The following is a 25,416-nucleotide window of genomic DNA, read 5'->3' on the forward strand; positions in this document are numbered from 1 at the left end:
AGAGGCAGGCTGAGAGAGAGAGGGGGAAGCAGGCTCCCCGCCGAGCAGAGAGCCCGATTCGGGGCTCAATCCCAGAACCCTGGGACCAGGACCTGAGCCGAAAGCAGAGGCTTTAACCCACTGAGCCACCCAGGCGCCCCTGGGGTCTGGATTTTGGACAAAACCCCAGGTGACTGAACTCATCCTGCAGAGATCACCTGGGGGTGGTGATGGGGAACTGGGGTTAGTATATGGAGATAAACAAGCCAGGCATCCAAAGGATAGAGCCAGGTAGGAGATACGACCAGTCCAGGAACAGAGCTCTCCACTGCATTAAAAGATGAAGTCTAGGGGTGCCTGGATGGCTCAGTGGGTTAAAGCCTCTGCCTTTGGCTTGGGTCATGATCCCAGAGTCCTGGGATTGAGCCCCACATCAGGCTCTCTGCTCTGCGGGGAGCCTGCTTCCCCTTTGCTCTCTGCCTGCCTCTCTGCCTACTTGTGATCTCTGTCAAATAAATAAAATCTTAAAAAAAGAAAAAGATGCAATCTAGAGATGAAAGCCGGGAGAGGCTTGTCCGGGACTATGAGGAGGCACGTTCAAGATCCGCAAGTGTCTCTGACACAACCGCAGCCCATTCCACTACCTTGGCCTCCCTACCACTCCTTCCTCCCCCATAATCCCTCCAAACACCCTCACCCAACTTTGGAGAGCCAGAGGATTTCCTGGGAACAAACAACCAGAGGAGTCCCCAGGCAGCCTGTCCCCTGGCTCAGATGTCCTTAGTGTCACCAAGGTCAGTGTAAGAAGAAGGGGACTGGAAAGTTCAAGGTGATGGTGGCGGCGGCGGCGGTAGTAGTGGTGGTGGTGGGCTGCCCAGAGAGACCCAGGGCAAAAGAGGCAGGCAAATAGGAAGACAGAAGGCCTAGTAGATGAGTGGGGTGCGAATGGCCAAAGGTACACGAAGAGGCACAAATGGGCAAGGGGCTGTGGGACAAGGAATGGAGAGAAGCCCCCCAGGTAGCAGGCGGAGGCCTCAAGGCAAAGTAGCGGGTCGGGGGAAGACCCTGCTACCTCTGGTCTCCCGGGGCCCCTAAGACTCCTCCCAGGCCTTCCCGTCCCGTCCCGTCCCGTCCCGCCCCGCCCCGCCCCGCCCCGCCCCGCCCCGTCCCGTCCCGCCTCGCCCCGTCCCGTCCCGCCCCGCCCCGCCCCGTCCCGCCCCGTCCCGCCCCGCCCCTCGTGCTTCGGCTAGCTCCTCCCACGTGCCCCGCCCTGCACGCTCTGGCTGGCTCCTCCTACGCGGCCCGCGCCCCGCCCCGCGCGCTCCAGCGGGCTCCTCCCCCGATGCCCGCGCCCCGCCCTGCGCGCTCGGGTTAGCTCGGCGGCGGCGGCGGCTGCGGGCTGGCGAGCGGGTGCGCTGAGGCTGGGCGCTCAGAGGGAGGGCGCACCGGCAGCAGGTGGGCGGGGTACGGGCCGGCGGCGGCGGGCTGGGGGCTGCCAGGCTGCGCTCGGGCTGAGCGCTGCCGGCCGCGCGTCGCGCCATGGACTTCAACATGAAGAAGCTGGCGTCGGACGCGGGCATCTTCTTCACCCGGGCCGTGCAGGTGAGGCCGTGCGCCCCGGGCCTCGCGGCCCGGATGTGGGGCGGGCCGGGAGCACCCCTGCAGGAGAGCCGGGGGGGAGGGTGGCGCAGGAGAAGCCCCTGGAGGCTGCCGCCCTCTCCCCGCTGCGGGACACCCTGGCCCTCACATCCCCTACTGCGGCGCTGCCCAGAAGAAAGAGCCCGGGGCGGCGGGCCACTCTGGCCGCACACTCAGCGTAACCCGGGCCCGGCGACTGAGCCGGGCCGCGGCCCAGTTACCCCGGGGGGAGTATCGGGGCCCACGGTTTCTGCAGGCTGGGTTACCCCGCTGCCGTAGCTCCCGCCCCAGGAGGGAGAGAGCCCCGAGAGGCCCCTGCCTCCCCGCCCTTTCCCAGCAGTGACTCTGGCAGGCGTCCGGAGGCCTGAGCCCCAGGCCCAAGGACCATGCACTTGCCACGACCCCTTCCCTTCTCCGAGCCTCAGTCTCTGCACCCGTGCAATGGGCTGGTGGTACTGATTCCGTCAGGTCCCCTGTACACGCTTGGATAGTCAGCCCGGAAGCCAGGAGGGCTGGGATTATTTCCTTTCTGCTGCACGGGAGGCCTGTTTCCTCTTATTTCTCCAAGCCTGGAGGATGGGGAGAGGGCTGAGGTCTGGCTGGGTGCCCTCCTTGGACAGCTGTCCAGGTGGATGGTGCCGGGATCGGAACAAGTCCTATCCGCATTCTGGGGCCAGGAGAGAAACTGAGGCATCTTAATGTAATGGTGAAGACCTGGAGGCAGCTACGGGCATGGATGCTCCCTCTTGTGACCTTGGGGAAGGGGCTTCATCTCTTGGCCTCAGTTTTTCAATCTGAAAAATGGGATTAGCAATCCCTCCCTCCCAGGATGGTTGTGAGGATAGCTGGGTGCTCTGCATGTACATTGCTCCCTAAAGATAAGCTTATGGGGCGCCTGGGTGGCTCAGTCAGTTAAGCATCTGCCTTCGGCTCAGGTCGTGATCCCAGGGCCCTGGGATCAGGCCCCATGTTGGAGACCCTGCTTAGCAGGGAGTCTGCTTCCCCCTCTCCTTCTGCCCCCCCCCCATGCTTTCTCTCTCTCTCTCAAATTAAAACAAAAAATCTTAAAAAAAAATAAAGGCAAGCATACTAGTAGTGTTAACTTAGTTAGTATGGCTTGTGACCTTGGGCAAGTCACTTTCCCCCCTCCTGTCAATCGGGTGTAACACCAGTCTGCCTCCAGAGGTGGCTGTGGACTTGGGGCTTGGCCTGTCGCAGTGCTCTGGGAGCCAGTCCTATTGTTTGTCCTTGCTGTTGTCTGGAGAAGCCCAGCCCCAGACAGTCTCTGGGAAACCCATGCGCTCATGTTTACTAGAAAGCACCATGTCCCGTGTCCCTTTGAGGATTAGTGCCCCAGTGAGGATTTGCTGCCTGGTATTTCAGGCCCCACAAGGTGATCCCAGCCCTAGTGGGTTTGCTAGGACCCTGGAGCCCCTTGCCTATCCTCAGTTCATCTGGAAGGTGGGAACCCTCCCAGTGTTGGTATGGCAACCGCTCTATCTCCCACATCTGGGAAGAACCTGATCCGCCAGTTTCCTGCTACTGTGGGGCACTGGCACCTGACCCGGCCAGGGCCTGCAGAGCCTGGGGTGTGGGGAGGCTTGAGCTCTGCGGCCTCACTTCTCCTGGTCCTGGTCGGGGCAGGCCCAGTGGGTCACCCGTACTGGAGTGGGAGCCAGCGCCCAGGCTCCAGACTCTGGGGTGGAGGAGGGAGCTGGGAGCTTTATAAATAGAGGCTTTCTCTGGCTCTGCACGCCCACCCCCTGCTGCTGCCGTTGTGCAGGGAGCAGCCTCGGACTCTGCAGACATCAGCCCCTGAAGCATGGGTCCCTTCCTCTTGGTAGTGATGGGGCAGGGTGGCAGGCCAGAGGAGAGAAGTCTTGAAATATCACCTGCGTAGGAGAGGACCGTTGGGACCTGCTGAGGCCAGGCTGCCTGGAGATAGGCGTCAGGAGGGATGGGAAGGAGTTCTTCATTCTCAGTGTGTGGGCAGCTTCTCTGCCGAGGTGCCACCATGCCGTGTCCCAGGACCTACTGGGTAAGCCGTCAGCCCCTCCATGTACCAGGGACACCTTTTAGAGCCTTGCCCCATCGCCATCCAGTAGGGAACCTGAACTTGACCCTGGGAGAGCAGGATCCCTTTTGCATGGGGGATTCCGGCTCCCTGAACCATGCCTTGAAAGTGAGGATGAGTTCGTGAAGTTGGTCCAGGGGCTGGGAAATGCCCAGCTAAGGGCACTGAGGCAGGAAAACCTGGGGCATATTGGGTATGATGCCAGCGTAGGTGGGAGTGGGCCTTGGAAGCCACAGTACTAATGCTGCTCGTAGCAACTTCTGCGGTGTTAACAGTGGTGGGAGGACTCGTGGTAGTGAAGGCCGCGAGGAGGCGGTAACATTGGACATGGGATGGAGATCCGGAGAGCCCCGTAGGATATGGAACCTGGGTGGGCCTGGGGTGTGAGGGAGGGCTACCCCGAGGCTCAGTGGGGAGGGGCTGCTGTTAACCGTGCACATTTGGGTGACATAATCACCTCAAGTAGGGTGCCTGGTACTGTTGGGGTACGGGGGTTCCTAGGTAGCTCGGAGGAGGAACATGAAGAAGGCCTTCTATTCGTGGTCATGGTGAGAGCAGCTAAGGTTTGTTAGGCCTGTGCTGTGTGCTTCCAGATCTCCTGTGAGATAGGTCCTGTTAATCCCCCTTCGCCAGGGCAGGGAACTAAAGACCAGAGAGGTGGTTTTGCCTCTCTAAGCCTTGATGTCCTTATCTGGAAAATGGGGCTAAGGCTACCCCTAAGGGGCTGGGTGAGGTGAGGCCTGCTCGGGGCCTGGCTCTGGGAGGCCCCGGTCTAGGGAGTGTGAGAAGGCCCAGGAGTGGGCAGAGGTGGGAGGAGGCCGGGAGCGGCTGCTTCCCAGGTAGGGAGCCACAGGCTGTCAGCCTGACCCACCCAGGCCTGCAGTGAGAAACCCAAGCCCTGTTGCATAATTGATGGCTGCCCAGTGACTCTGCCCAGTGACTCTGCGTGGCTGCCGCCGCCTCCCTGCAGCTGGGCTGGAGCTGTTGTTGGCCTCTGGATGATTGATCACCGCCAAGCAGTCTGGGAAGGGCCTCCAGACTCCCAGCCCGGAATGACCCTAACTTGAGCACAGTCTGCCCCTTGCTTAGCCTCAGTGGCCTCATCTGTGACATGGGAAACTTGACCCAACTGTCCTGGAGGCTCTCGGAGATGTCGGTGGGCCACTGCTGTCAAATGCTTATAGCCCAGGGTTGGACCACCACGCGGTCAACGGTACTGCTGCGTTATTACTGATCTTTCTCCTGCAGGTCTATGCCCTTTTGCTATTTGACTATGACCTTGAACAGGCTCTTTCTGCCGGAGCCTTCTAGATCAGAGGGGCCAGGACTTGGGCCAGGTTGTTCTCGCGTGGCCTGCACAGCCTCTGCCGGCTCTGACTGGTGGGACATCCCCGTTCCTGCCTGGCCTTGGGGCGGGGCTGCCAAGCTTTCTAAGCCTTGTGCGTGCCCGGCAGTTGGCTCTGAGGGGCTAGTGGTGTTCCCTGTCCACCGCACCAGGCGACCAGAGGCCAGCCATGTGGCTGTCCCACCCCCACACACTCCCTTTCCTTCCCGCGGCCTCTCCACCCATCAGCTCTTCACAGCCGACTCCCTGTAAGACTCTGGCCTTCCTGTCTTTTTTTTTTTTTTAAGATTTTTATTTATTATAGAGAAAGAGATCACAACTAGGCAGAGCGGCAGGCGGAGAAAGAGGAGGAAGCAGGCTCCCTGCTGAGCAGACAGCCCGATGTGGGGCTCGATCCCAGCTGAAGGCAGAGGCTTAACCCACTGAGCCACCCAGGCGCCCCTCTGGCCTTCATGTTTTACCCACATCTTTCTTTCTTTCTTTTTTTTTAATTTTTATTTTTTTTAAGTACACTCCACACTCCACACGGGGCTCGAACTCATGACCCTGAGATGGAGAGTTGCGCACTCCACTGACTGAGCCCCCTCAGGCGCCCCTTACCCACATCTTTCTCATTTCTTCCTATTTCAGCTATGAGGGAGCTGGAGCTGGTATTATTTATTATTCTCATTTTGCAGCTCAGGAAACTGATGCCAGAGAGGCAAAGCCACTTGCCCAAGGTCCCACCGCTCATCAGTGCAGACCTGAGACTCGAGTCAGGTCCCTCTGACTCCGAGACCTGGGGTCTTCCCACTCACTCCCCTGGCACCCCCTCCCCACTGGCTCCCCGTCCCCCAAGAAGCCTGTGATCACCCCAGACTTTGCTCTGTGCCCCTGCTATTCCCTGAGCACCTGTCAAGCTGGGAGGACCCTTAGAACTCGGCTCCCAATGACTCCTTATCCCTCTAAGTAATAAGCTAGATTTTGTACAAATGTGCATTTTGCGGGGGGGGGTCTCTAGCTTTCTGGGTTTCCAAAAGAAGCCATGATCCCCAGCCTTTGGTCCAGCCTAATTTTACAGAGAGGCAAATTGAACCACTTGGTCAAGGTCACAGAGCAGGTTAGGGGCAAAGCCAGTTTCTTGACCTTGGGCTTGGTTCTAGTTGGGTGAGGGGGAAGGAGGTATAGAAACATGGGGCAGGGGCAGTCTTTGCTTCCCCCCTTCCGAGCTCCCCCCACCCCTCAACCCTACCCCCTCCACAGTTCACAGAGGAGAAATTCGGCCAGGCTGAGAGGACTGAGCTGGATGCACACTTTGAAAACCTTCTTGCCCGGGCAGACAGCACCAAGAACTGGACGGAGAAAATCCTACGGCAGACGGAGGTGCTGCTGCAACCCAACCCCAGTGAGTGGGCGCCAGGCGGTCCTGGGCGAGGGGCTGGAGGCCGCTGGCAGGAGGCCTGGGCTGCACGTGGCCCTGGGTGGCACACGGGCTTTGGGTCAGGTTACTGGGGCTTCTGAGGCCTGCTTAGGGCGGGGCGAGCAGTTAAAGAGCCCAGCAGCCAGTGATGGGCTCCAGGATGTACTCTCTGGGGCAGTGGAGGTTTAAGAGTTTTGCACCAAGGAGTTGGAGAAATGCTTGAGGCTAAAACACGCTTGGGAAGAGGCAGGGAAAGCATGAGCTCAGTCTATTGAGAGGCTGGTGGGGCCTAGAGATGGAGAAGGGCCTGCCCTGAGTCACACTGCAGCGAGCGTGAGCAAGGGGCACGCAGAAGCCATGGGCAGGAGAACCCGGGGGAGGGGGGAGGGCTGTCCTGGGGTCGTGATGCTATCTGCCTCCTAGTCTCCTGTATAAGTGGGTGTCCCTGGAGCTTTCTGGAGCCAGCGCCGGAGGACCGTCCATGTGTGTATTAGGTTCTATAAATCCGCATCCTATGGAGGGAGAAGGGAGTGGGCCTTTACTTTGGGCCTGTCGCCCCCAGCTGTGTGACCTGGGGTAGACATTTCATGTCTCTGAGCTGTGGCTTCCTCCTCTCTGGAGTGAGGGGTCCTACGGGGCTGAGTGCTGGTTTCACTAGGTTGAAATGGGCACCAGAAAGAGAGTCATGTGCCTGTCACCAGGCCAGGCACCCCCGTGGGCGGCCCTGGTCTGGGTCTGTTTCTGTCCCCATGGCTGCCATCCTTGGGTTGTACTGAAGAGCCCCGTGGCTTTGGCTGCTGTCTCCCTGCAGGTGCCCGCGTGGAGGAGTTCCTGTATGAGAAGCTGGACAGGAAGGTGCCCTCGCGGGTCACCAACGGGGAGCTGTTGGCTCAGTACATGGCGGAGGCGGCCAGTGAGCTGGGGCCCGCCACTCCCTATGGTGAGCCGAGCCCCCCGCCAGGGTCAGGGGTCACAGTCTCCTGCTCTCAAACTCTCCTCCATCCCTCCCTTCCTTCCTTTCTTGCTTTGTGTTTTTGAAGTACACAAATAATATCTACTTGTAAACATTCATGAACTGGATGAATGAAAGGGGAAAAAATGAAAAAAAAAATTGAAATAAATGAAAATAAACAAGCGAGGGGCGCCTGGGTGGCTCAGTGGGTTAAAGCCTCTGCCTTCGGCTCAGGTCATGATCCCAGGGTCCTGGGATGGAGCCCCGCGTCGGGCTCTCTGCTCAGCGGGGAGCCTGCTTCCTCCTCTCTCTCTCTGCCTGCCTCTCTGCCTACTTGTGGTCTCTGTCACATAAATAAATAAAATCTTTGGAAAAAATAATAATAAGTAAATAAATAAATAAACAAGTGAAAAAACTTCATTCGCCTTGCAAACACCTCAATCAATGCAGATGAAAACAGTGAGAAATGGAAGTCTCTCTTACCCAGTTCCGGTTTCTGTGCCTTTCTTAATGGGATCGTACCGTGTGTACCCTTCTGCGACCTGAGTTTTCATCTCGGTATCGTGTTAGCCACCTTCTCCCAGTGGCACAGAGAGAGACGCTGCCCTCTTTTTGTTTGTTTGTTTTTAATTTTTAAAGTTTCACAGAGATATAATTTACATGCCATAAAATGCACCTGTTTTAAGTGTATAATTCAGTGCTTTTTCGTAAGTTTACAGAGTCGTGCAAACATCCCCCCCCAATCCTATTTAAAGAACATTTCTGTCTCGTGCACAAAAGGCCATGTCTGCTTAGTCAGTCCCCCGTCCAGTCCCCGCGGCTAACTACTCATGCATGTTTGTGTGCCTATAAGTGTGCTTTTCTGAACCTCCCAGATAAATGGAATCACATGTTGTATTGGGTGGATTTTAAGATTTTATTTATTTATTTGAGAGCGAGAGAGAGCACGCACGCATTCATAAGGAGCCGAGGGAGGGGGAGAGTGTCCCACGCGGGCTCTGCATGGAGCCGGACGCGGGGCTCGATCCTGTGACCCCGAGATTGTGACCGGAGCCGAAAGCAAGAGTTGGTTGCCTGACTGACTGAGCGGCCCAGGCCCCCCACGGTGTGCCGTGTTTTGCATCCGGCTCCTTTGAGCGTAGCGTCTCTGACGTTCATCCGTGCCATAATGTGTTTTAGGATTTCATTCCTTGTTATTGTGGGATAGTAAGTCTTCCGTTGTATGGCTAGACGTTTGGGTTGTGTCCTTCCGAACATTTGCACACGGAACTTTGTGAGGGCACATGTTTTCCCTTCTCCTGGATATCTCCTGGGCTTGCTAGGTCACACGGTAAACTTAAGTTTAGCTTCTTAGGAAATTACCAAACTGTCTTCCGAAGTGGCTGTGGGATTTTGTATTTCCACCAGCAGGATGGTGGTTAATTTCCGTATATTTGGATTTTCCAAGTTTCCTTCTATTGTTGATTCCTAATCGATTTTGCTGTGGTCAGAGAACATGTTTTGTATGATTTTTAACCTTTTACATTTAGGAAGGTTTGCTTATAGCCTAGCAGATGGTCTGTCCTGGAGAGTGTTGTTCCCTGGAGATCGAATGCTGTGTTGCTGTGGAGTGTGGTGGAGACAACAGGCCAGATCGGTTGACAGGGTTGTTCTAGTCTCTGTGGGCTTGCGGATTTTGTCTTGTCCTCCACTGAAGTACTGAAGTCTCCCGCTATTTCTGTTTCTGGCTTCAGACTGTCAGTGTTTACTTCATATGTTTTTGGAGCTCTGTTGTGAGGTCTGTGTATTTATTATTGTTATATCTTCCTGACGAATTGACTCATATCTTTGTAAAATGCTGTTGTCCCTGGTCACGTTCACAGTAAAGTCCATTTTATCCGACAGCAGTTCACGCACTCCTGTTCTCTTGGGAGGATAGTTCACATGGTACCTTCCTCTGTCTTATTTTCAACCTATTTATGTGTTTAAATCTAAAGTCTGTCTTTTATAGATAGTATATATTTGGATTTTTTTTTTTTTAAGATTTTACATATTTATTTGACTGAGAGAGGGAACACAAGCCAGGGGAGAGGGAGGAGGAGAAGCAGGTTTCTTGCCGACCAGGGAGCCCAATGCAGGACTGGATCCCAGGACCCTGGGATCATGAACTGAGCCGAAGGCAGACGCTTAACCGACTGAGCCACCCAGGCGCCGTATTTGAATTTTTTCTTAAAAATCCACTCTATCTTCACTCTCTGATTGGAGTGTTTAATCCATTTGTATTTAACAGAATTATTGATGTAGTTGGATGTACATACGCCATTTTATTAAATTTTCAGTAAACGAGATTACCGTCTCGTTTCCAGATCCCCTGTTGGATTTCTGGCAGAGCTCTTCCAACCAGTATTGCCTGTTCGAGTCAGCTGTTTCAGCAGGGTCCCCTGGATTATTTGGATTATTCTGTGCTCCCGCCCAAACCGAGTCAACCCCAATACCACTACCTTCCCCTGCAGCCCATCCCCCACCCCTACCCGGCTGCCCACCTGCCGACTTGCCCCGCCCGGGGTAGAGCTGCACCAACCGCAGAGCTGACCGGGCGAGGCCCCCCCCACCGCCCCATGCTGGGAAGCCACAGGTTCCCACCTTGTTCCTATCAAGGTCCAGTAGTTCTTGAGTAAATATTCTCAGTATCTTCGCATTTGGTCAATTTCCAGAGCCCAGAAACGTTTGCTTTTGACAGCGATACCCATTTTTACTGTTGCTTTTTGGGAACAGGATTTCTTGAGGTGCTTTCTGTGTTGTTCTGGAAGTCTCCTCCCCCGCCCCCCTCATCTCTGTCACACTGTGTCCTAGTCCGCATTTGGGATGTCCCGCTGTTTATGTCAGTGTCCTGTCGACAGACACGCAGGTCGCCCTGCATGCTTCCGGGCCAGCCGCTCCGCACGGAGCCCGCCGTGCTCACGCCTCCGCCGCCTGCCTCTCCCTGGGCGCTCCCTTAGGGTCCGAGCAGCCTGAGCCTGAGCCTCGTCCTCACCCTTAAACTCCATTTAATCAGGGAAGACACTAACCAAGGTGGCAGAAGCTGAAAAGCGCCTGGGAGCCGCGGAGAGGGATTTCATCCACGCGGCCTCCATCAACTTCCTCACGCCCCTGCGCAACTTCCTGGAAGGGGACTGGAAGACCATCTCGGTGAGAGGACGGGGGCCCCCCGCTTCCTGGTCACTGCTGTCCTCCTCGGAGCTGCCGAGACAGGCTCTCCTCCATGCCGGGAGCCCAGCACTCCCAGGGCTCCCCAGATGGGGCTCTTGTGGGCCGAATGACACCGTGGGTGACCGTTCCCTGTCTGGGCCTCGGTTTCCCTGTTGGGCCCTGATGGCCCCGTGGGCCGGTCCTGCCACAGCCCAGGGTCTCACTCTTCCCTGCTCCCCCTCCCCACAGAAGGAGAGACGCCTCCTGCAAAACCGGCGTCTGGACTTGGATGCCTGCAAAGCGCGGCTGAAGAAGGCCAAGGCTGCAGAGGCCAAAGCCACGGTAGGTGTCCCTGCTGGTCTCCCGCCCCACCAGCCCCAGCTCTGTTTGGAGCCAAGGGAGGGTGAAGGGACCTGACGTTTGGCATGACCTTTCTTCCCTTTCCCTGCCTGGAGAGGCTTGGCTGGGGGATGCTGGTCCTGGCTGACCGCTTCAGGTCATGCCTCTCTGCCCGTCCCGCCCAGGGAACCCTGGCCACCCAGAGCTCTGGGTCCCAGGGCACACATTTATGGGGTGGGCTGACCAGCACTGCCCCGACCCAGGCTCAGGGCACGCCACAGCCTCCCCAGACAGACAACCAATTGGAGTTTTTCGCATGGCCCTGCCCTGCCCTTCCTGAATGCTCGGCTCTGTCCCCCGGCTCTGCCCGGGCATGGCTCCCCCTTACTAACTCCCCCACCCGCTGTTCCAGCGCTGGTCCCAGGGTGCCCTGATGGTGGGAACCCCGGAGCTGGACCGCGCACCTTCTTAGGGACATGACCGAGGGCCCTTTCAGGTAATCCCATGGCCCTGGGTCAGGCCTTCCCTCTACTCTCAGCTCACTGAGGCCCGCTCGGCCTGGCCAGGCCAGCCGATGGAGTGTGGCACAGTTTGCCCAGGGCTTAGGCCGGGGTGGGGAGAGCAGGCCTGAGGGGGAGCACGCTCTCGGCATGTCAGGCCACCTGGCAGTGTGGGGGCCTAGAGGCCACCTCACACCCGGGAACCAGGTCGAGGGCAGGCCGGGGGTACTGTCACCTGTGTCTTCGCAGACTCTCAGCTGCCCCACATGCTCCTTGCGTCCCTCTCCCCCAGTGGGGCCCCTGGGAACCATGGAGTCTCGGCCTGTGCCACCTCTGGTGAGAGCCAAGGGCAGGGTCTCAGCACACCCGGGTGTGTGGGGTCCAGATCCGAGGCAGGGGCTCAGCACTGGCGTCTTGTTGTGGTTGGGGGAGATGACCAATGGCTACGGGGCTGACCTCTTGAAGTCAGCTGGACAGGATAGTCTCTTTGGAGTACCTCGGCCAGAACCGGCTTCTCCTCCACCAGGCAGGCCAAGGGAGCCTTTCCTTAGTCACTAGAGCGGCACGACCTCCTCCCCAGTTGTCTGGCCCAGACAGCCTCAAGCCCTCGAATTAGGCCCCGCGCCCTCTGCAGAGAGGCCCGGGGCAACCCAGGCACAGCGAGCGCCCCAGAGGACCGCAGCCCGGCGGGTCATCCCTGCCCTCCCGCGCAGACCCAGGCACACGGGCAGAGCAGGACTCCTTCCGGACGGCAGGGTCGTCTGCCCACCTGCCTGCCACCCGCTCTCCCCTCCCACCACGGGGGGCCTGCTCCCGCCTGCGCTGTGGACTCACTAACCTCTTTGTTTCTGTTCCTTTCCGTTCTGCTTTGGGTAACTTGGCTCAGTGTGAGGGAGATGTGAGTATACCTTTCCTGCGTGCTGTGCTGCTTCTGGTTTGCCCGTCCCAGCCTCGGGCCCAGGGGCCTGGCCGGCCCAGGGGACGTCCTGGGCGTTTTGCAAGCAGCTGGTCTCCCCCCCCAGAGCCTCTGCCCTGCGCAGCCTCTGGTTTAGGGAGGCGCCAGGCACCGGAGGGTGTGAGTCAGCTTTTTGCAAACGTGGAAAGCCTGTCACCCTGTCCATCCATGCGTCCGTCCGTCCACCTTGCTGTGGGGGAGGGGCCTGGTCCTGTGTGGAGATTCTGGGATGGAGAAAGCCGGGGTGGGGGGTGATTGGTCTGGAGAGCTGTGGCTCTAACCGGAATGTCTGAGCGAGGCTCGGGTCCAGGGAGGAGGGGGGCCAGGCCCAGTCTGCGACTCACCTGAAGGCTCCCTGGCGTCTGCTTTCCTGGGCTCCCAGCGCGACCACCCACCTGGTCTTTGTCTGACTCTCCATGTCCCCAAGCCCACCTTGTGTCCAGGAGGTTGGAGCGGGGAGAAGGGTCCGTGTGGTATGTGTCTGCAGCCTCCTGTCCCTTGGGCCGGGGCTCCTGGCCTCCCCCCACAACCCCGCCCCGTGGGAGATGCTGGGGCGGCGCCTGGCCCCGGATGACCCCCCTCCCCTCCGTGACCTCTGTTCCCGCCAGACGGTGCCTGACTTTCAGGAGACTAGACCGCGTAATTACATTCTCTCGGCCAGCGCCTCCGCGGTAAGCGCCCCACCCCGGCCGCCCGGCCTCTCTCCGCCCCAGCACCAGGGGACCGCGCGGCACCAGGAACACAGGGCGCGTCCCCCGAGCCAGGAAGGCACCAGCCCTGCTCCTGGCCGCCTGCCTGTGCCCTGCGCCTGCATCACTGGCCTCGCTTCTCTCTGCGCCACACTGGAGCTTGGGGCCAGGCCAGCCGCCCCACACAGCGTGGGGACAGCGCAGGCCCCATCTTCTGGGACCCTAAGGTCTGCCCTTCACCCCCCATCAAGGGCACTGCCCCCCAGTCCACGTTGGGCTTGAGAACCCCAGAGCTGTGACAAGGGGGGGCACTCTTCATCCAGCCACCTCTCTGGCACACCTGCCCCCCAGCATCCTGGCAGCGGAGGGACCCCGAGCCCGAGCAGGGAGGGTGGGGACCAGCGGGCTGGGGGCAGGAGTGTCCGGGGCCCCAGGGCAGCCGTGGGGGCTGAAGGCTCCGAGTGTCACGGGTTCTTTTCTCCTGTGTTGTTCCTGGGTATTTCCGGTTCAGTGCGGGACACGGGCCAATCACACCTCCCCCGTCGCACCCGTGGCCACCACTGCTGTGCCTTCTCTGCCTTCTTCTCTGACCTTCCATTTCCACGGGGGGGTGGCACGCACTTGCACGGGCCAGTCTGGCTCTCTCCGCCCCCATCATAGCATGTTGCCATGTGTGTCTGTGCCCTCAGGCGGCGGCCGGGCCATCGTCCCCCGGGGCGGCAGCGCCAGAGCACTCCAGCAGGCCCCTCTCTCTGCGTGTCCTCCGGCCGCGCGCGCAGAGGTCACTCCCCACGTTTTGGTTTTCTAAATGGCACTGTGGTGGGACATCTCGGGGCACAGGGCTGGCCTTGTCCTGCTTTCCATCCCTCAGGCCATCATCTTAGGATAGAGTTCCCGCACTGGGCAGGAGAAACGGGTCTCCTAAGTCGTGGCGGGGGGAGGGGGGTCTTTCTTCTTTAGACTCTGGATGACACTTCCTGCCCCCCTTCTTGGGCCGAGTGGAAGGAGGAATATCCCGGAGGGTGGAGACCGCCCTGTTTTTTTCTTTTGCCATTGAACCCCAGTGTGACTCGGGCACGAGGCTGCCTTTCTCTGCCGAAGGACAGAAAGGTTCAGTGACTGGCCTAGGGTCACACGGCCCTGCGTCCCAGCCCACCAGCCTTAGCTAATTGTCAGGGTGGGATGGGGGACACTGGGTCTCCCATCAGAGCCCGGGGGCTTACGCTGTAGGAGAAACCCAAGCAGGACTTCCCAGCTGGCTGTCCCCTACCTCCCCTGCATGCGGCATGTTGGGCTGGATGTGGTTGATAGTGACCCTGCTCACACCAGGCCGCGTCCCAGCCTCAGCTCCTGGTTGGGTTTGGGGGAGTGAGGAAGGGTATGGGGGGGCGGGGGGGGGTCTTGGGGAGCTGGGGCAGGGCGCGGGCTCTGGGGTTCAGCCGTCCTCACCCCACTCCCCCGCTGACCAGTGCCCCCTCCCTCCCCTGCTGCCCGGTCCTGTCGTGGTCTCCGAAGCTCTGGAATGATGAGGTGGACAAGGTGAGTCTGGACTCGGGAGGCTGGCCGCGGGCGGGGGTGCCGCGGGCGGGGGTCAGATTGGTTTCCGGTTCTGGGCTCCACCACCGTCGGGGGTATTACTTGCTCTCTCTGGGCACACTGCCCCCACCGTTCCTCTTGAGCACACGGGGAATGGCGCTGTCAGATGGCCAGGGACAGAGTGTCACAGCAGGGTTGTGGCAGGGCACCCATGGGTCTGTCTTTGGCCGCTTGCGACGGAATAGGTCCAGAGGGGTCCCGGCAAGGGGGCAGGGCTCCAGGCCTGAAGTCAGGGGTGAGAGGTGCACCCCGCCACCAAGATCTCTGTCCGCGTCCCCAGGGGGATGTGTCCTCTGCACCCAGAGTAGGAGAGGAGGCTGCTCCAGGGCGGACCACAGATGGGAGGGAAGGTAGGGCCCGCTGTGGCTGTCAGCCGCCGTCCCACTCTGCCTTCCCCAGGCCGAGCAGGAGCTGCGAGTGGCCCAGACGGAGTTTGACCGGCAGGCTGAAGTGACCCGACTCCTGCTGGAGGGAATCAGCAGCACTCACGTGAGTCCCGCCCTGGGCCGCCCCTCCGTCATCCACCATCTTCCTGGCCCCACCCTGGGCCCCCGACTGAACTCCTCCACAAGGACGCAGACCGTGAACCTGGATCTCAGAAGCAGCTGGCGAGGGGCAGTGCTTGAGCCCAGGGTCCTCAGGGTGGAACTTTAGCTTTGGTCCAAGTGCCAAAGGCCGGGCAGCCCTCCCTGCTCTCCAGGGAGCCGGAGGCTTGGGGCCAAGGACTGAGTGCTAAAGGCCGGGGTCTGCGCTCAGGCAGGAGACGGAGCGTCTGGTCGGCTGGGACGCCTCCCAAGCCAGCGCCGCTCTCCCCCCGCAGGTGAACCATCTGCGCTGCCTGCACGAGTTCGTGGAGGCCCAGACCACCTACTACGCACAGTGCTACCGCCACATGCTGGACTTGCAGAGGCAGCTGGGCAGGTGCCCGCTGGGGTCCCCTGGCTCCCAGGCCCCACAAGCAGCCCCTCCGCTTCTCCCCCCGGGGGCAAAGACCTTCTCCCTCGGCCCAGCAAGCCCCCAGACACGCAGGGCGGGTTAGAGGGCCCCTGACCAAGCCCTCTGTCGGGGCCTCACAGGCCTGTCGGAGTGGCAGGAAGGTGGCTGGCCTGGGCGGGAGGAGGGCAGGGGCGGGGAGGTGTGGCTCACGATTCCCCTCGCCTTGCTTTTCCCTTCATGCTGCCAGCTCCCAGGGAGCCATGTAAGTAGCTGGAGTCCCCTTGCCTCTGTGGCAGTGGGCCCAGGCGTTTGGTGGAACACGTGGGACTCCCACGGGGACACGGCTCCCAGCTGAGGTGTCACCCTCTCCAGATTCCCAGGCACCTTCGTGGGCACCACGGAGCCCGCCTCCCCGCCCCTCAGCAGCACCTCGCCCGCCACCGCTGCAGCCACTATGCCCGTGGGCCCCTCTGCGTCTGGCCTGGCCCCTCCAGGAGAGGCCGCTCTCCGCCTGGAGGAGGTGACCCCCCCCGCCAGCGGGACCCGGAAGGCCCGGGTCCTCTACGACTACGAGGCGGCCGACAGCAGCGAGCTGGCCCTGCTGGCTGACGAGGTGGGCCTGGCGCCGCGGGGTGGTGGCCAAGGCCGGGCTCAGGAGCTCCAGGGAACTGGAATGGGGAGCAAGTCTGAGGGGCGCTGGGGGGCGGCAGGGGCTGGGAGGTGAGTGGAGGCAGCTGCAGCCCTGAGGAAGCGGCTCTCCCTAGAGCAGGCGAGGAGGCAGACGCCCGCCTCTGGAGGTACAGATGCCCGGGTCTCGTGGGGCCTGACAGCCCTGTCCCCACGCCGTCCTGCCCCGGCTGGGGTATGACCAGCCCTCTCTGCCCTCCTCTTCAGCTCATCACTGTCTACAGCCTGCCCGGCATGGACCCAGACTGGCTCATTGGCGAGAGAGGCAACAAGAAGGGCAAGGTCCCAGTCACCTACTTGGAACTGCTCAGCTAAGCTGGCCCCCTCCAGGCCCCTGCCACCCTGGCCCGGGCGAGAGAGGACGGGAGCAGCCCTGCCACTTGTCTGCTGGTGACTCAGCTGCTCAGGGTGGGGAGACGGGCCCCATTCTGTCCGGGCCCCCAGTCGTCCAGCTGTGAGGGGGGGGGGCCCTCCCCCAGCCCTGTTTCTGGAGCCCCCCACCCCGCCTGCATCCCCCGAGTTCCCCAGCTCCCCAGCCCTCCTGGCTCCGGCCAAGGAGGGTGGAGGGACCGGCCATAGTGCTGCCCGAGGCACCCCAGGCCCCGCGGGAAGCCTGGGGTGTGCCCTTGGCCAGAGAGCACCTGCCTTTTGGTTGCCAAAAGGAGCAAGATGCGGGGGGAGGGCAGGCAGGTGTGCCACAGGGCTGGGGCCCGGGGGGCAGAGGGGCGCCGGGCGGAGTGGTGTCTCCCAGGTGCTGCCCTCCCTTCCCGCGCGGACTCTCACGCCGAGTTCCGTGGCTCAGCCTGCACCTCTCCACACTCACTTTTTAACTGATCTTTTTACTCTGCCTGTCTGCTTGCTCTCTAGCCAGTGACAAATAATAAACTGTCCTTCACGTGCATGTCGCCTGGGCTCCTGTTGGGCTGTGGGTGCCCCTGGGGCTGGCCCCGAGGGTGGGCAAGGGAAACCTTTGCAGGGTGGCTTCCTGCTCTCTCCTTCCCGGGCCACCCTTCCTCCCGCAGGGCACGCGTGGCTCCGGGGGTAGCTCTGTTCCTGCACATGAGGCCGCGGAGACCTTTTGTTCCTCAGAGAAACTTGCCTAGATGGGGGCCGAGCGGAGCGGACAGTACCGTGCGTGAGGGTTGCAGCTGCTGACTGTGGCCGGTTCGCGTGTGCTCAGGCCGTCCTCACAGGCGAGGGAAGAGACCAGAGTCACGTCCTCAAGCTTCCATAACGGGCAAGTGGCCACACAGGGACTCTAGCTCAGGTCAGTCTGGTTCTAGAAACTTCAGGTGAGGGCCCCTCGCCGGGCCCTGCTCTCTGGTGAGGAGGTCCTGCTCCCAAGGAGGGGCAGGGAGGGAGGCAGGGGCGCGGAGCTGTAAACAGGACTGGGGCTTCAGGAGAGGCCACACCCCGTGAGAGGCTCGGCCAGCTGGTAAATGCAGTGTGGTAGGCGTGAGGGAACGAGAGCCGGGCGAGCCAGGAAAGGGAGAATTAGTGTCCACCTGCGTCAGCCGCAGCCAATATTCTGCTTTCCCCAAACCTCCGCTCCACTCCTGGGCACCTGGCCGAGGAGGCCGTGCTTAGCGCTGAGATCGCGATGCTCACCCCCAGGTCCTGAAGACACCACCCTTTTATCTATAAACAGTCTTTTAATATTTGTATAAATAGACCACAGTATTACCAAAAACTGCAAGAACAGAGCACGGAAAACATCTTCAGACCCGTGCACACAGCCGCTCCCGGCCACACGTGATGCCGGCTCCCGGCCTCCGCTGGGCCGGGGGCAGGTGCAGTGGGGAATGCTTGAGGGAAGGAACATAACCCCTGGGACGTTTTGGACTTGAGGGCGCAAGTGCAGCAGACTCGTGCCTCCCACCTGGCTGTGGACCTCTTGATCTATTATAAAAATAATGCCAGTGGGTGGACGGCTGGAGTCGGGGCTGCGGGCAGGAGACAGGTGCTGCTCTCAGTCCCACGCAGGCCATCGGGCTGGCCGGCAGCACCCCTGCGGCCCGGGGCACCGAGCCGGCTGGCGGGGGGGTGGGGGGTGGCGGCCGCCGCCCTATCTTTGCACATGCCGCACGAACGCCTGCACTAGCTGGATCAGGGGCTCCTGGCTCTCCGGGCTGGCCTTGGAGAGAGAGGTGGACTTGCCCTGAGGTGAGGGGAGAACGCCGGCAGCAGGGGAGCTGGGCGCCCCCCGGCGGAAGTAGCGGGAGAGGCTGGAGAGCAGCGTGCTCTAGGAGAGAAAGGTCCTAGATGAGCCCCGGGCCCCTTGGCCGGCCTTGGGAGGTGGGGGGCCGGGTGGGACCCCACAGGCTCATCCCCATCAGCCGCCCCCTGCTAGTCCGAGCCCACTGTCCATACCAACTCCGAGCTGAGCTCCTGCTTCATCCGCTGCTTGTCCCGGGGATGCACAGCCGGGTCCCTGAGGTAGCGCACGGCCTGGGAGATGAGCAGGTAGAAACAGTTCTCCATGGCGAACGTCAGCAGGGACCTGCGGAGAGCACAGGGCGGCTCTGTGCGCTGAGCCAAGCCGGCCGGCAGGAGGCATGGCGCCGAGCCAACGGGATGGCTGACCCACGGGGGTCCTGACCCCAGCTCAAATTCTAGAAGGAGAGCGTTCCTTACTTCAGCGTCCTGGTCCCTTCCGCCTGTGTGCTGAGCCCCACAGCCTGGGTGAGGGGCTCCTTCTTCTTGTCCAGCTGGAAGAAGAGAAACGGGGTAAAAAATAAGCAGGTAACGGTAACAGGTGGGACTCCCTGTGAGCCTCCTACCCGCAGGCCGGGCACGGAGCAGCTGTCCGCGACCTCACTCGGGCCTCGCGATAACCCTCCCGGGGAGGCTCTCGCACACTCGGTTGGGAAGAGGAACAGGCTCGGGAGGGCCGAGAACGTGCTCGAGGCCACAGTTAGGCAGCAGGAGACCAGGAGGAAGACTGGAAGTTTGAGGGGCCAGAGTGTGACAGCCCCCAGCTTACCTCTCCAAGCATGTTGAGGGCCACATTCACTGTAGCCAGAAGGGTCCCGAAGGAGGGGGCCACCTCAGAGTCAAAGGTGGGAGTGGTAAAACTCAGGGCAAAGAGGAAGTTGTATTCGGCAAGGTCCAGGGACTGCAAAGAAGACAGGAGTGATGTGGAGACCCGTGAGGACCCCAGGGCACAGGGGAGCCTCGGCAGCTCACCGTGGGCACTTGGGAAGGCCGGTACCTGATCCAGCAGGATCTGGCAGACGTCTGGGGTGAAGTGGCGCAGGGCCGCCAGGGTCCTGCTGAGGATCTTGAGGAGCCCGTACTGGACGGTGTGCAAGGCCCGCTGCTCCGACGCCTCCGTGTCCGCCGTGGGCTGCTTGGAGGAGGAGCAGGAGGGGGGCGTGGGAGCAGTAGCGGGTAGCCGCTGAACTCGGGGGGCAACAGCCGAGGGGATGCCGTCCCCATTTTTGTTCTGAGGGAGACAAGAAACGGAGGTGGAATCCCGAGACGCGGGACCGCGGCCCCGCGGGCAGCCAGTGGGGGGCGCTCACCTGCAAGCAGTGCTGCAGCATCTTGCGGCTGTGCAGCAGGGACGTGCAGGCCTGGCACAGGTAGCCCAGGCTCACCTGCAGGGGATGCGGGGCCAGGGGCGGGGCGCGCTCAGCAGCAGCCCGACCGAGCGGGCCCCCCAGACCTCCCCCCGAGCCCCCGGAGTCCTCCATCCCTGAGCTCCCACGGGGTTCACCTCCCATGTTCTCAGGCAGCAGATCTTACCGCCACTGAGGACGCCTGCCTACGAGCTAGGGCAAGAGGGGCGCATGAGGTTTCCCTGGGACCTACTCAAGGCCCAGCCCATACGATGGGTCCTAAGTAAAGAAGTGAGATGGGGAGGGGCTCCCGGGTGCCTGTCTGTAGGACACGTGGCTCTGGACTTTGGGGTCGTGAGTTCGAGCCCCACGTTGGGTACAGATATTGCTTAAACTTTTTTTAAAAAAGACAATGGGGATCATTTTCCCATTTTATAGAAGAAAAAGGCTCACAGACCCGGAAGTGACCTAACCAAGGTCAGAAAAATGAGACACCTATCTGACTCCGGGACCCATTCTTTCCCTACCTCCCTCACCCCCGACCCTGCCAGCCCATCCCTAAGGGATGGGAACCAACGTCTCCAGCCGAGCCCAAGTTCTTAAGCTACAAGGCTTTCCTTTACTATGGAAAGAAAGCGTCAGCCTCAGAGAAAGCTACATGAAGAAAGCAAAGCCTGTATTCGCTGGGCAAAATGCCCACGTTCCAGGAACAGGCCTGCAGTTCACCAGAGGGGCGCCAGACAGTGCCCACCACCCCCACACGCAAGCATGTCCCCGGACTCCGACCCAAGGAACCCTGTCCAAGGCCCCACCTGGACATCCCGCATCAGCTGCGGCAGGTGGAAGTGCCATTCCTTCATGAAGCTGGAGAGCTGCAGAATGAAGCCCACCGTGTGGTCAGCCTCCTCCAAGCAGGCCAGACTCTGCACGGTCCTCACCGCACTGAGGCACTGGGAGGGAAGACGGGAGAACGGGCTCAATCAGGGACCCGACCCACCTGCTCTTGCCCTTCTGCTGGGAGGACCGCTCCTGAGCCCACAAACGCAGAGGCGATGGCACAATGGGTACCTTGGCTTAGAAGTTTCTGAATGGTCCAGAATGGCCCAGACCCCCATTACCCTCAGCCCCAACCCGTACGACGTCGGCAGCCCCTCACCTGTAAGGTCCGCTCCTGGTGAACCCCCACGAAGTCCAGGGCCTCGGTCAGGAAGTTGTAGCGCAGAGTTTTGAGAAGCCGCTCCATCAAAGACATGGAGAGGCGGTAGACCCCCGGCCAAGAGGGGGCATCCACGGACTTCCGAGAGGTGCTCGGTGTCTAAGACACAAAGAGCAGACAAGACCAGGACACATACCGATGAATCCAGCTGAGGGGCACAGCAGGGCCTTCTTACAACACAGCAGTGAAGGTAGCCAGGCTGCTTGGAGGAAAAAACCCAGAACAGCCACGGCCACGGCCACGGCCTGGTGACCAGCAGGGCCTGAGGGGTCCTAGGCCCATGGTTACAAGGCAAGAGCACGCGGCAGAGATTTAAGAATCCCGGGTTCTAGACTCAGGTCAGCCACTAACTACCTATGTGAGCTTCTCCTGCTAGGAATCAGGGCGGGGGACAGGGAGGAGTCCACACCATCAGGGCATCACGTGAGCCTCTGAAGAGCAGTTTCCTGGGCGAGTACGAGATCAGAAACAGGGAGGCTTTTTTCCGCTGCAGCCACAGTCCGGCGGCAGCCCAGGCCCCCGGCGGGTCACCGCACTCACCTGCACCGTCCCATTGGAGCTAAGCTGGTACACACTCAGGAGAGGCAGACAAATGCTCTGGGTGACGCCAGCTCCAGCCACTGCTGCGGCTCCCTGACAGGGAAATGATAGGGATGAGCTGGTCCCAGCCCCATCACTCCTGGGACCTGTCCCCTGCAGCCACCCTGTCCAGGGGCAGCTGGCACTCTCGGGCAGACCAGAGCTTCTGGGACCATCCCAGGCGGGGCTGGAAGCCACGCAGCACAAGCGAGAGGCTCCCCTCCGCCCTCGGGCTTGCGTCCTACCTGCTGAGTGCGAGCCAGCGTGAGGAGCAGGTGCAGCGAGGCCTCGGTGAAATGCAGGTTCTGCTTCACGCGCAGGCTCACCTCCAGAGTGGTCAAGAGGGTAGGCAGGATGGGGAGCTTGCGAGTCACCTGGAGCCACGAGTCACCATCCTCGTCCACCTCACACAGCTCCTTGGCCAGGTGCAGGCCCAGGACACACACCTGCCAGCGCCCAGGGGTAGAGATGGGCAAGAGTGAAGAGAGCAGCGCAGGGGGGAGAGGAGGAGGACAAGCGGCCCTCACACACGTCTCCAAGTGAGCCTGACTCAAACGACCTGGGGTCTTTCCCGACCCTCTCAGGGCACGGCTCCATCCTCGCTAATAAGCCACCCGCCAGCAACAGTTCTTGACTCTTCTCTCTCCCATTACCAAACCTGCCAGTTCTCACCTGCTCACTACACCTGCCTCTGCCCCTCTCCACCCACCTCCCAGGTGGTCCTCCTCCACCCTCCCGGACCCTCCCCAGTGCATTCTTCATACTAGTGGGTCTTTAAGCTTCTTTTTCACCATCACAGCCCAGTAATAAATATTTTTTACACCTTGTCCCTGTATATACATGTCCCTGATGTATTTTCCTTCCCTTCCAACCTGCGAAGCACACTGAACTTTCTTTACGCATTATCCTATGCAGCCTCTTGCGGCTGTGCACGAGGGACGTTAAAAAACGTCATTACAAAAATACTGCTTGTAACCAAATGAGCTCAGCTTGAGACCCACTACAGTGAATCAGGACACAGTTTAGAAAACGTTCAATAGCACATCCAGGGTGACCTTCCCAAAGCCAGCTCTCCCTTGCTTAACTCAAGTCCTCTCCTCGTTCACTTAGAATCCAGATTAAAGATGCTGCTAAAGCCGCTGGCCATCCCGCCCCCCACACTCCAGCCTCACCCCAGCCTCTCCTCCGGGCACCAGGGGACTCAGACCACGGCTCACCTGCCCTGTTCTCGCTTCCCAATCCTCCCTGCTCCCGTGCCTGCCTGGCTTTACCAACGTTTTAAGTCGCGGCTGAAAGGGTGGTTTCTTGCTAAGTCCCTAGGTTAGGTGAGAACCCCAAGGTGTAGGTTCTCCTGGCATTTCTCCCGTGCGGACTCGCCACGATGGAATCCCCAATATCTCCGCATCGGATCTGCTTTGTCAATGTCCTCCGCCAGGCTGCGAACTCCAAGTGCAGTGACTACATGTCTCATTCACTAATCACCCCAGGGCCTGGCACTGAGCAGGCGGTTTACACTTGCTGGATGTGCGAGGGCAGGACACACTACTCCCCAGGGCACTCCCTCACCCCATCACGCTGGTCCTTGTGCCGCGGCCGCGAGCAGTCATCAGTCTCCATGCTGTCCTTGTCCTCTGTGGCACCGCCTGATGCCAGACTATGGCGGGTCTGGTCGAAGAGCGCAATCACCTCTTCTTGGAGGGTCTCACAGACGTTTAGCACCAGCTGGGAGTACTGGGGCACGTCACTCACTGCAGAGCACAGGCAGGGAGGGACATGGTCATGCTCACCACGTCAACTCTCAGGGAACACCGAATGTTCCCTCCCCAGATGGGCAGAGAGAATGTACAGTGCTGAGAGGAGGGGATCTGCCAGGGCTGGGGGGACAAGATGGGAGAGAAAGAGAATTTTTTTTTCTCATTTTTTAAAGACTTTATTTATTTGACAGAGAGAGAGAGATCACAAGCAGGCAGAGCAGCAGGCAGAGAGAGTGGGGGAAGCAGGCTCCCCGCCGAGCAGAGAGCCTGAGGCAGGGTTCGATCCCAGGACCCCAAGATCACGACCCAAGCCGAAGGCAGAGGCCCAACTCACTGAGCCACCCAGATGCCCCAAGAATTTTTTTGTCCTATAGATTTTATTTAGAGAGAGAGTGCGCACAAGCAGGGGGAGCAGCGGAGGGAGAGGAGAAGCAGAGTCCTCACTGAGCAGGGAGCCTGATGCAGGACTTGATTCCAGGACCCCAGGAGCATAACCCGAGCCAAAGGCAAACACTTAACTGACTGAACCACCCATCCCTTTTTTGGGATCCCAAAAAAGAGTTTTCTTGACACGTGTTCCAAGACTGTCAGCTCAAACCACACAGCAGAAACGTCTGGCTCAAAATCGGACGAAGCCGGTTTTGACACCAGGCCGGCTGTCAGTGGGGTGGGAAGACCGCTGTCCCCACTCCCCTGCCCCTCACCTCTCATCTCCTTCATCTGCAACACTGTGATGAATGCTGAGAACACCTTGGCCTTGGTCTTCTCCATGAGCTGTTGGTCTGCTTGTAGCACTCCTTCTAGAATCTCCGTCAAGGGCCCAAGGATTTCATCCACAGACCCTAACTCTCTAGAAACAGTAAGGGGCGGAGAGGGTAGGACAACACACCCCACGTGAGACCACAAAATGCTCAGGAGGCCCACCGGGCCCCCTGCCTGGCCCCCATCTGCTTGCTAGGTCAGTCCCGTTCCCCACGATGAGAAGCGAGCCCGTTCCACACCCATGTTCTCCCCCTCGGGAAAGTGAAGGCTCAGCAGAGAGGAGCGGGCAGGGCTCACCTCTTCCACTGCCGGAGGAGGATGAGCAGCAGAGTGCACAGCATGGAGCCCAGGCGGAGGCAGCTCACGGAGGCTGGGACCAAGAGCTGAGGGAGGGACAGCAGATGCGTCAGAAGGTGGGCTTCCTGCAAGCTGACACCTTTTCCCCGGAAGGAATGTGGAACCTCCCAGAGCCACTTACTAAGGCTTTGGTGCCATCGAGCACGTCAAGAAAGAGCTGGCGGCGCACCCCCGAGTCTGTCAGGTGCATGACCTCCGCCTACAAAGGAACGGGAGAAACAGCACTGGGGGAAATATTCCAGACTCTAGGAGCCAGGAAACGCAGGGTCTTCCGTCAGGCAATTAGTCACTGGTAAGTGACAGTCTTCCTAATTAATTGTCTCCCTGCTGTTTGTCTACCCTGAGATGTGGTGAAAACCGGGTCAGGTTCGCCTCCTCCTCCTGACAATGTCTTCTGCTCAGACCCTTCAAAGGCTCCCTTCCCAGTGCTCTGGAAATTCACACAAGGCCAAGAGGCCCCCGGGGATCTGGTCCAGAGGATTCTGGTAGCATTGCCGCTTGTGCTCGCCCCCTTTCGGCCCCCCAGCTTCCTCCTTCCGCTCGAACACAGCACACCGGGCTCTTTTCCGCTCAGGCCCTTTGCACGCGTGGTACCATCTGCCGAGACGACTCCTCCCCACGGGCTCTCTGCCCGGAGAGCGCCTTTGCACATTCAGGTCTCGGTCTGGCCATGGCCTCCTTGGAGAGGGACTCGCTCACGGCTCCTTTCCTACTCCAGTGCTCACAACCCTAGCATCCTGACTATCTCCTTCAGAGTGTCACAACCTCAACCTAGATTTCTTTGGGAATTAGTTTACAATTTGCCTCACTCGTGGGCCACTCTCCACTAGATCAAAAACCGTATCTGCCTTATTCACTGCTGTATCCCGGGTGCCTGACACATGGTGACCATTCCATTCATATCTGTTAAATGAGTAAGCAGATGGCCTAT

At 60.0% G+C, this 25,416-nt stretch overlaps 2 protein-coding genes across 15 annotated transcripts in view; one reads left to right on the forward strand and one right to left on the reverse strand.

Annotated features, from left to right (window-relative positions):
• Positions 1-1,385: 1,385 nt before the first annotated feature.
• Positions 1,386-16,795, forward strand: SH3GLB2 (SH3 domain containing GRB2 like, endophilin B2). 14 transcript variants are annotated; one of them, XM_046022001.1, is made up of 14 exons: positions 1,386-1,581; positions 6,279-6,420; positions 7,247-7,375; positions 10,422-10,555; positions 10,805-10,897; positions 12,281-12,292; positions 12,958-13,020; positions 13,999-14,148; positions 14,554-14,577; positions 15,034-15,123; positions 15,455-15,555; positions 15,818-15,832; positions 15,943-16,183; positions 16,465-16,795. In XM_046022001.1, the coding sequence occupies exons 1-14, from the start codon at positions 1,519-1,521 to the stop codon at positions 16,570-16,572; spliced, it is 1,365 nt and encodes a 454-aa protein (XP_045877957.1). In that variant the 5' UTR covers positions 1,386-1,518; the 3' UTR covers positions 16,573-16,795. The 14 variants fall into 14 exon arrangements, with proteins under 14 accessions (XP_045877957.1, XP_045877962.1, XP_045877963.1 ...); XM_046021998.1 differs by lacking the exons at positions 1,386-1,581; positions 13,999-14,148 and adding exons at positions 3,406-3,655; positions 13,728-13,819 and having other exon boundaries at positions 14,508-14,577; XM_046021997.1 differs by lacking the exon at positions 1,386-1,581 and adding an exon at positions 3,406-3,655.
• A 51-nt stretch (positions 16,796-16,846) lies between these two features.
• The window catches only part of NUP188 (nucleoporin 188), a 52,694-nt gene continuing 44,124 nt past the window's right edge, over positions 16,847-25,416 (reverse strand). The window contains exons 31-44 of the mRNA XM_046021995.1: positions 24,607-24,684; positions 24,426-24,511; positions 24,071-24,216; positions 23,179-23,360; positions 21,858-22,058; positions 21,574-21,666; positions 20,974-21,132; positions 20,630-20,767; positions 19,782-19,856; positions 19,469-19,702; positions 19,241-19,372; positions 18,892-18,965; positions 18,628-18,757; positions 16,847-18,499 (exon numbers count right to left, since the gene is read on the reverse strand). Of these exons, the coding sequence (XP_045877951.1) occupies positions 18,323-18,499; positions 18,628-18,757; positions 18,892-18,965; positions 19,241-19,372; positions 19,469-19,702; positions 19,782-19,856; positions 20,630-20,767; positions 20,974-21,132; positions 21,574-21,666; positions 21,858-22,058; positions 23,179-23,360; positions 24,071-24,216; positions 24,426-24,511; positions 24,607-24,684 (1,905 nt within the window). The 3' untranslated portion in view covers positions 16,847-18,322. The remainder of the gene's footprint in view (positions 18,500-18,627; positions 18,758-18,891; positions 18,966-19,240; positions 19,373-19,468; positions 19,703-19,781; positions 19,857-20,629; positions 20,768-20,973; positions 21,133-21,573; positions 21,667-21,857; positions 22,059-23,178; positions 23,361-24,070; positions 24,217-24,425; positions 24,512-24,606; positions 24,685-25,416) is intronic.

Source organism: Meles meles, chromosome 11 (assembly GCF_922984935.1).
Source record: "Meles meles chromosome 11, mMelMel3.1 paternal haplotype, whole genome shotgun sequence".
Classification (NCBI taxonomy): Eukaryota; Metazoa; Chordata; class Mammalia; order Carnivora; family Mustelidae; genus Meles; species Meles meles.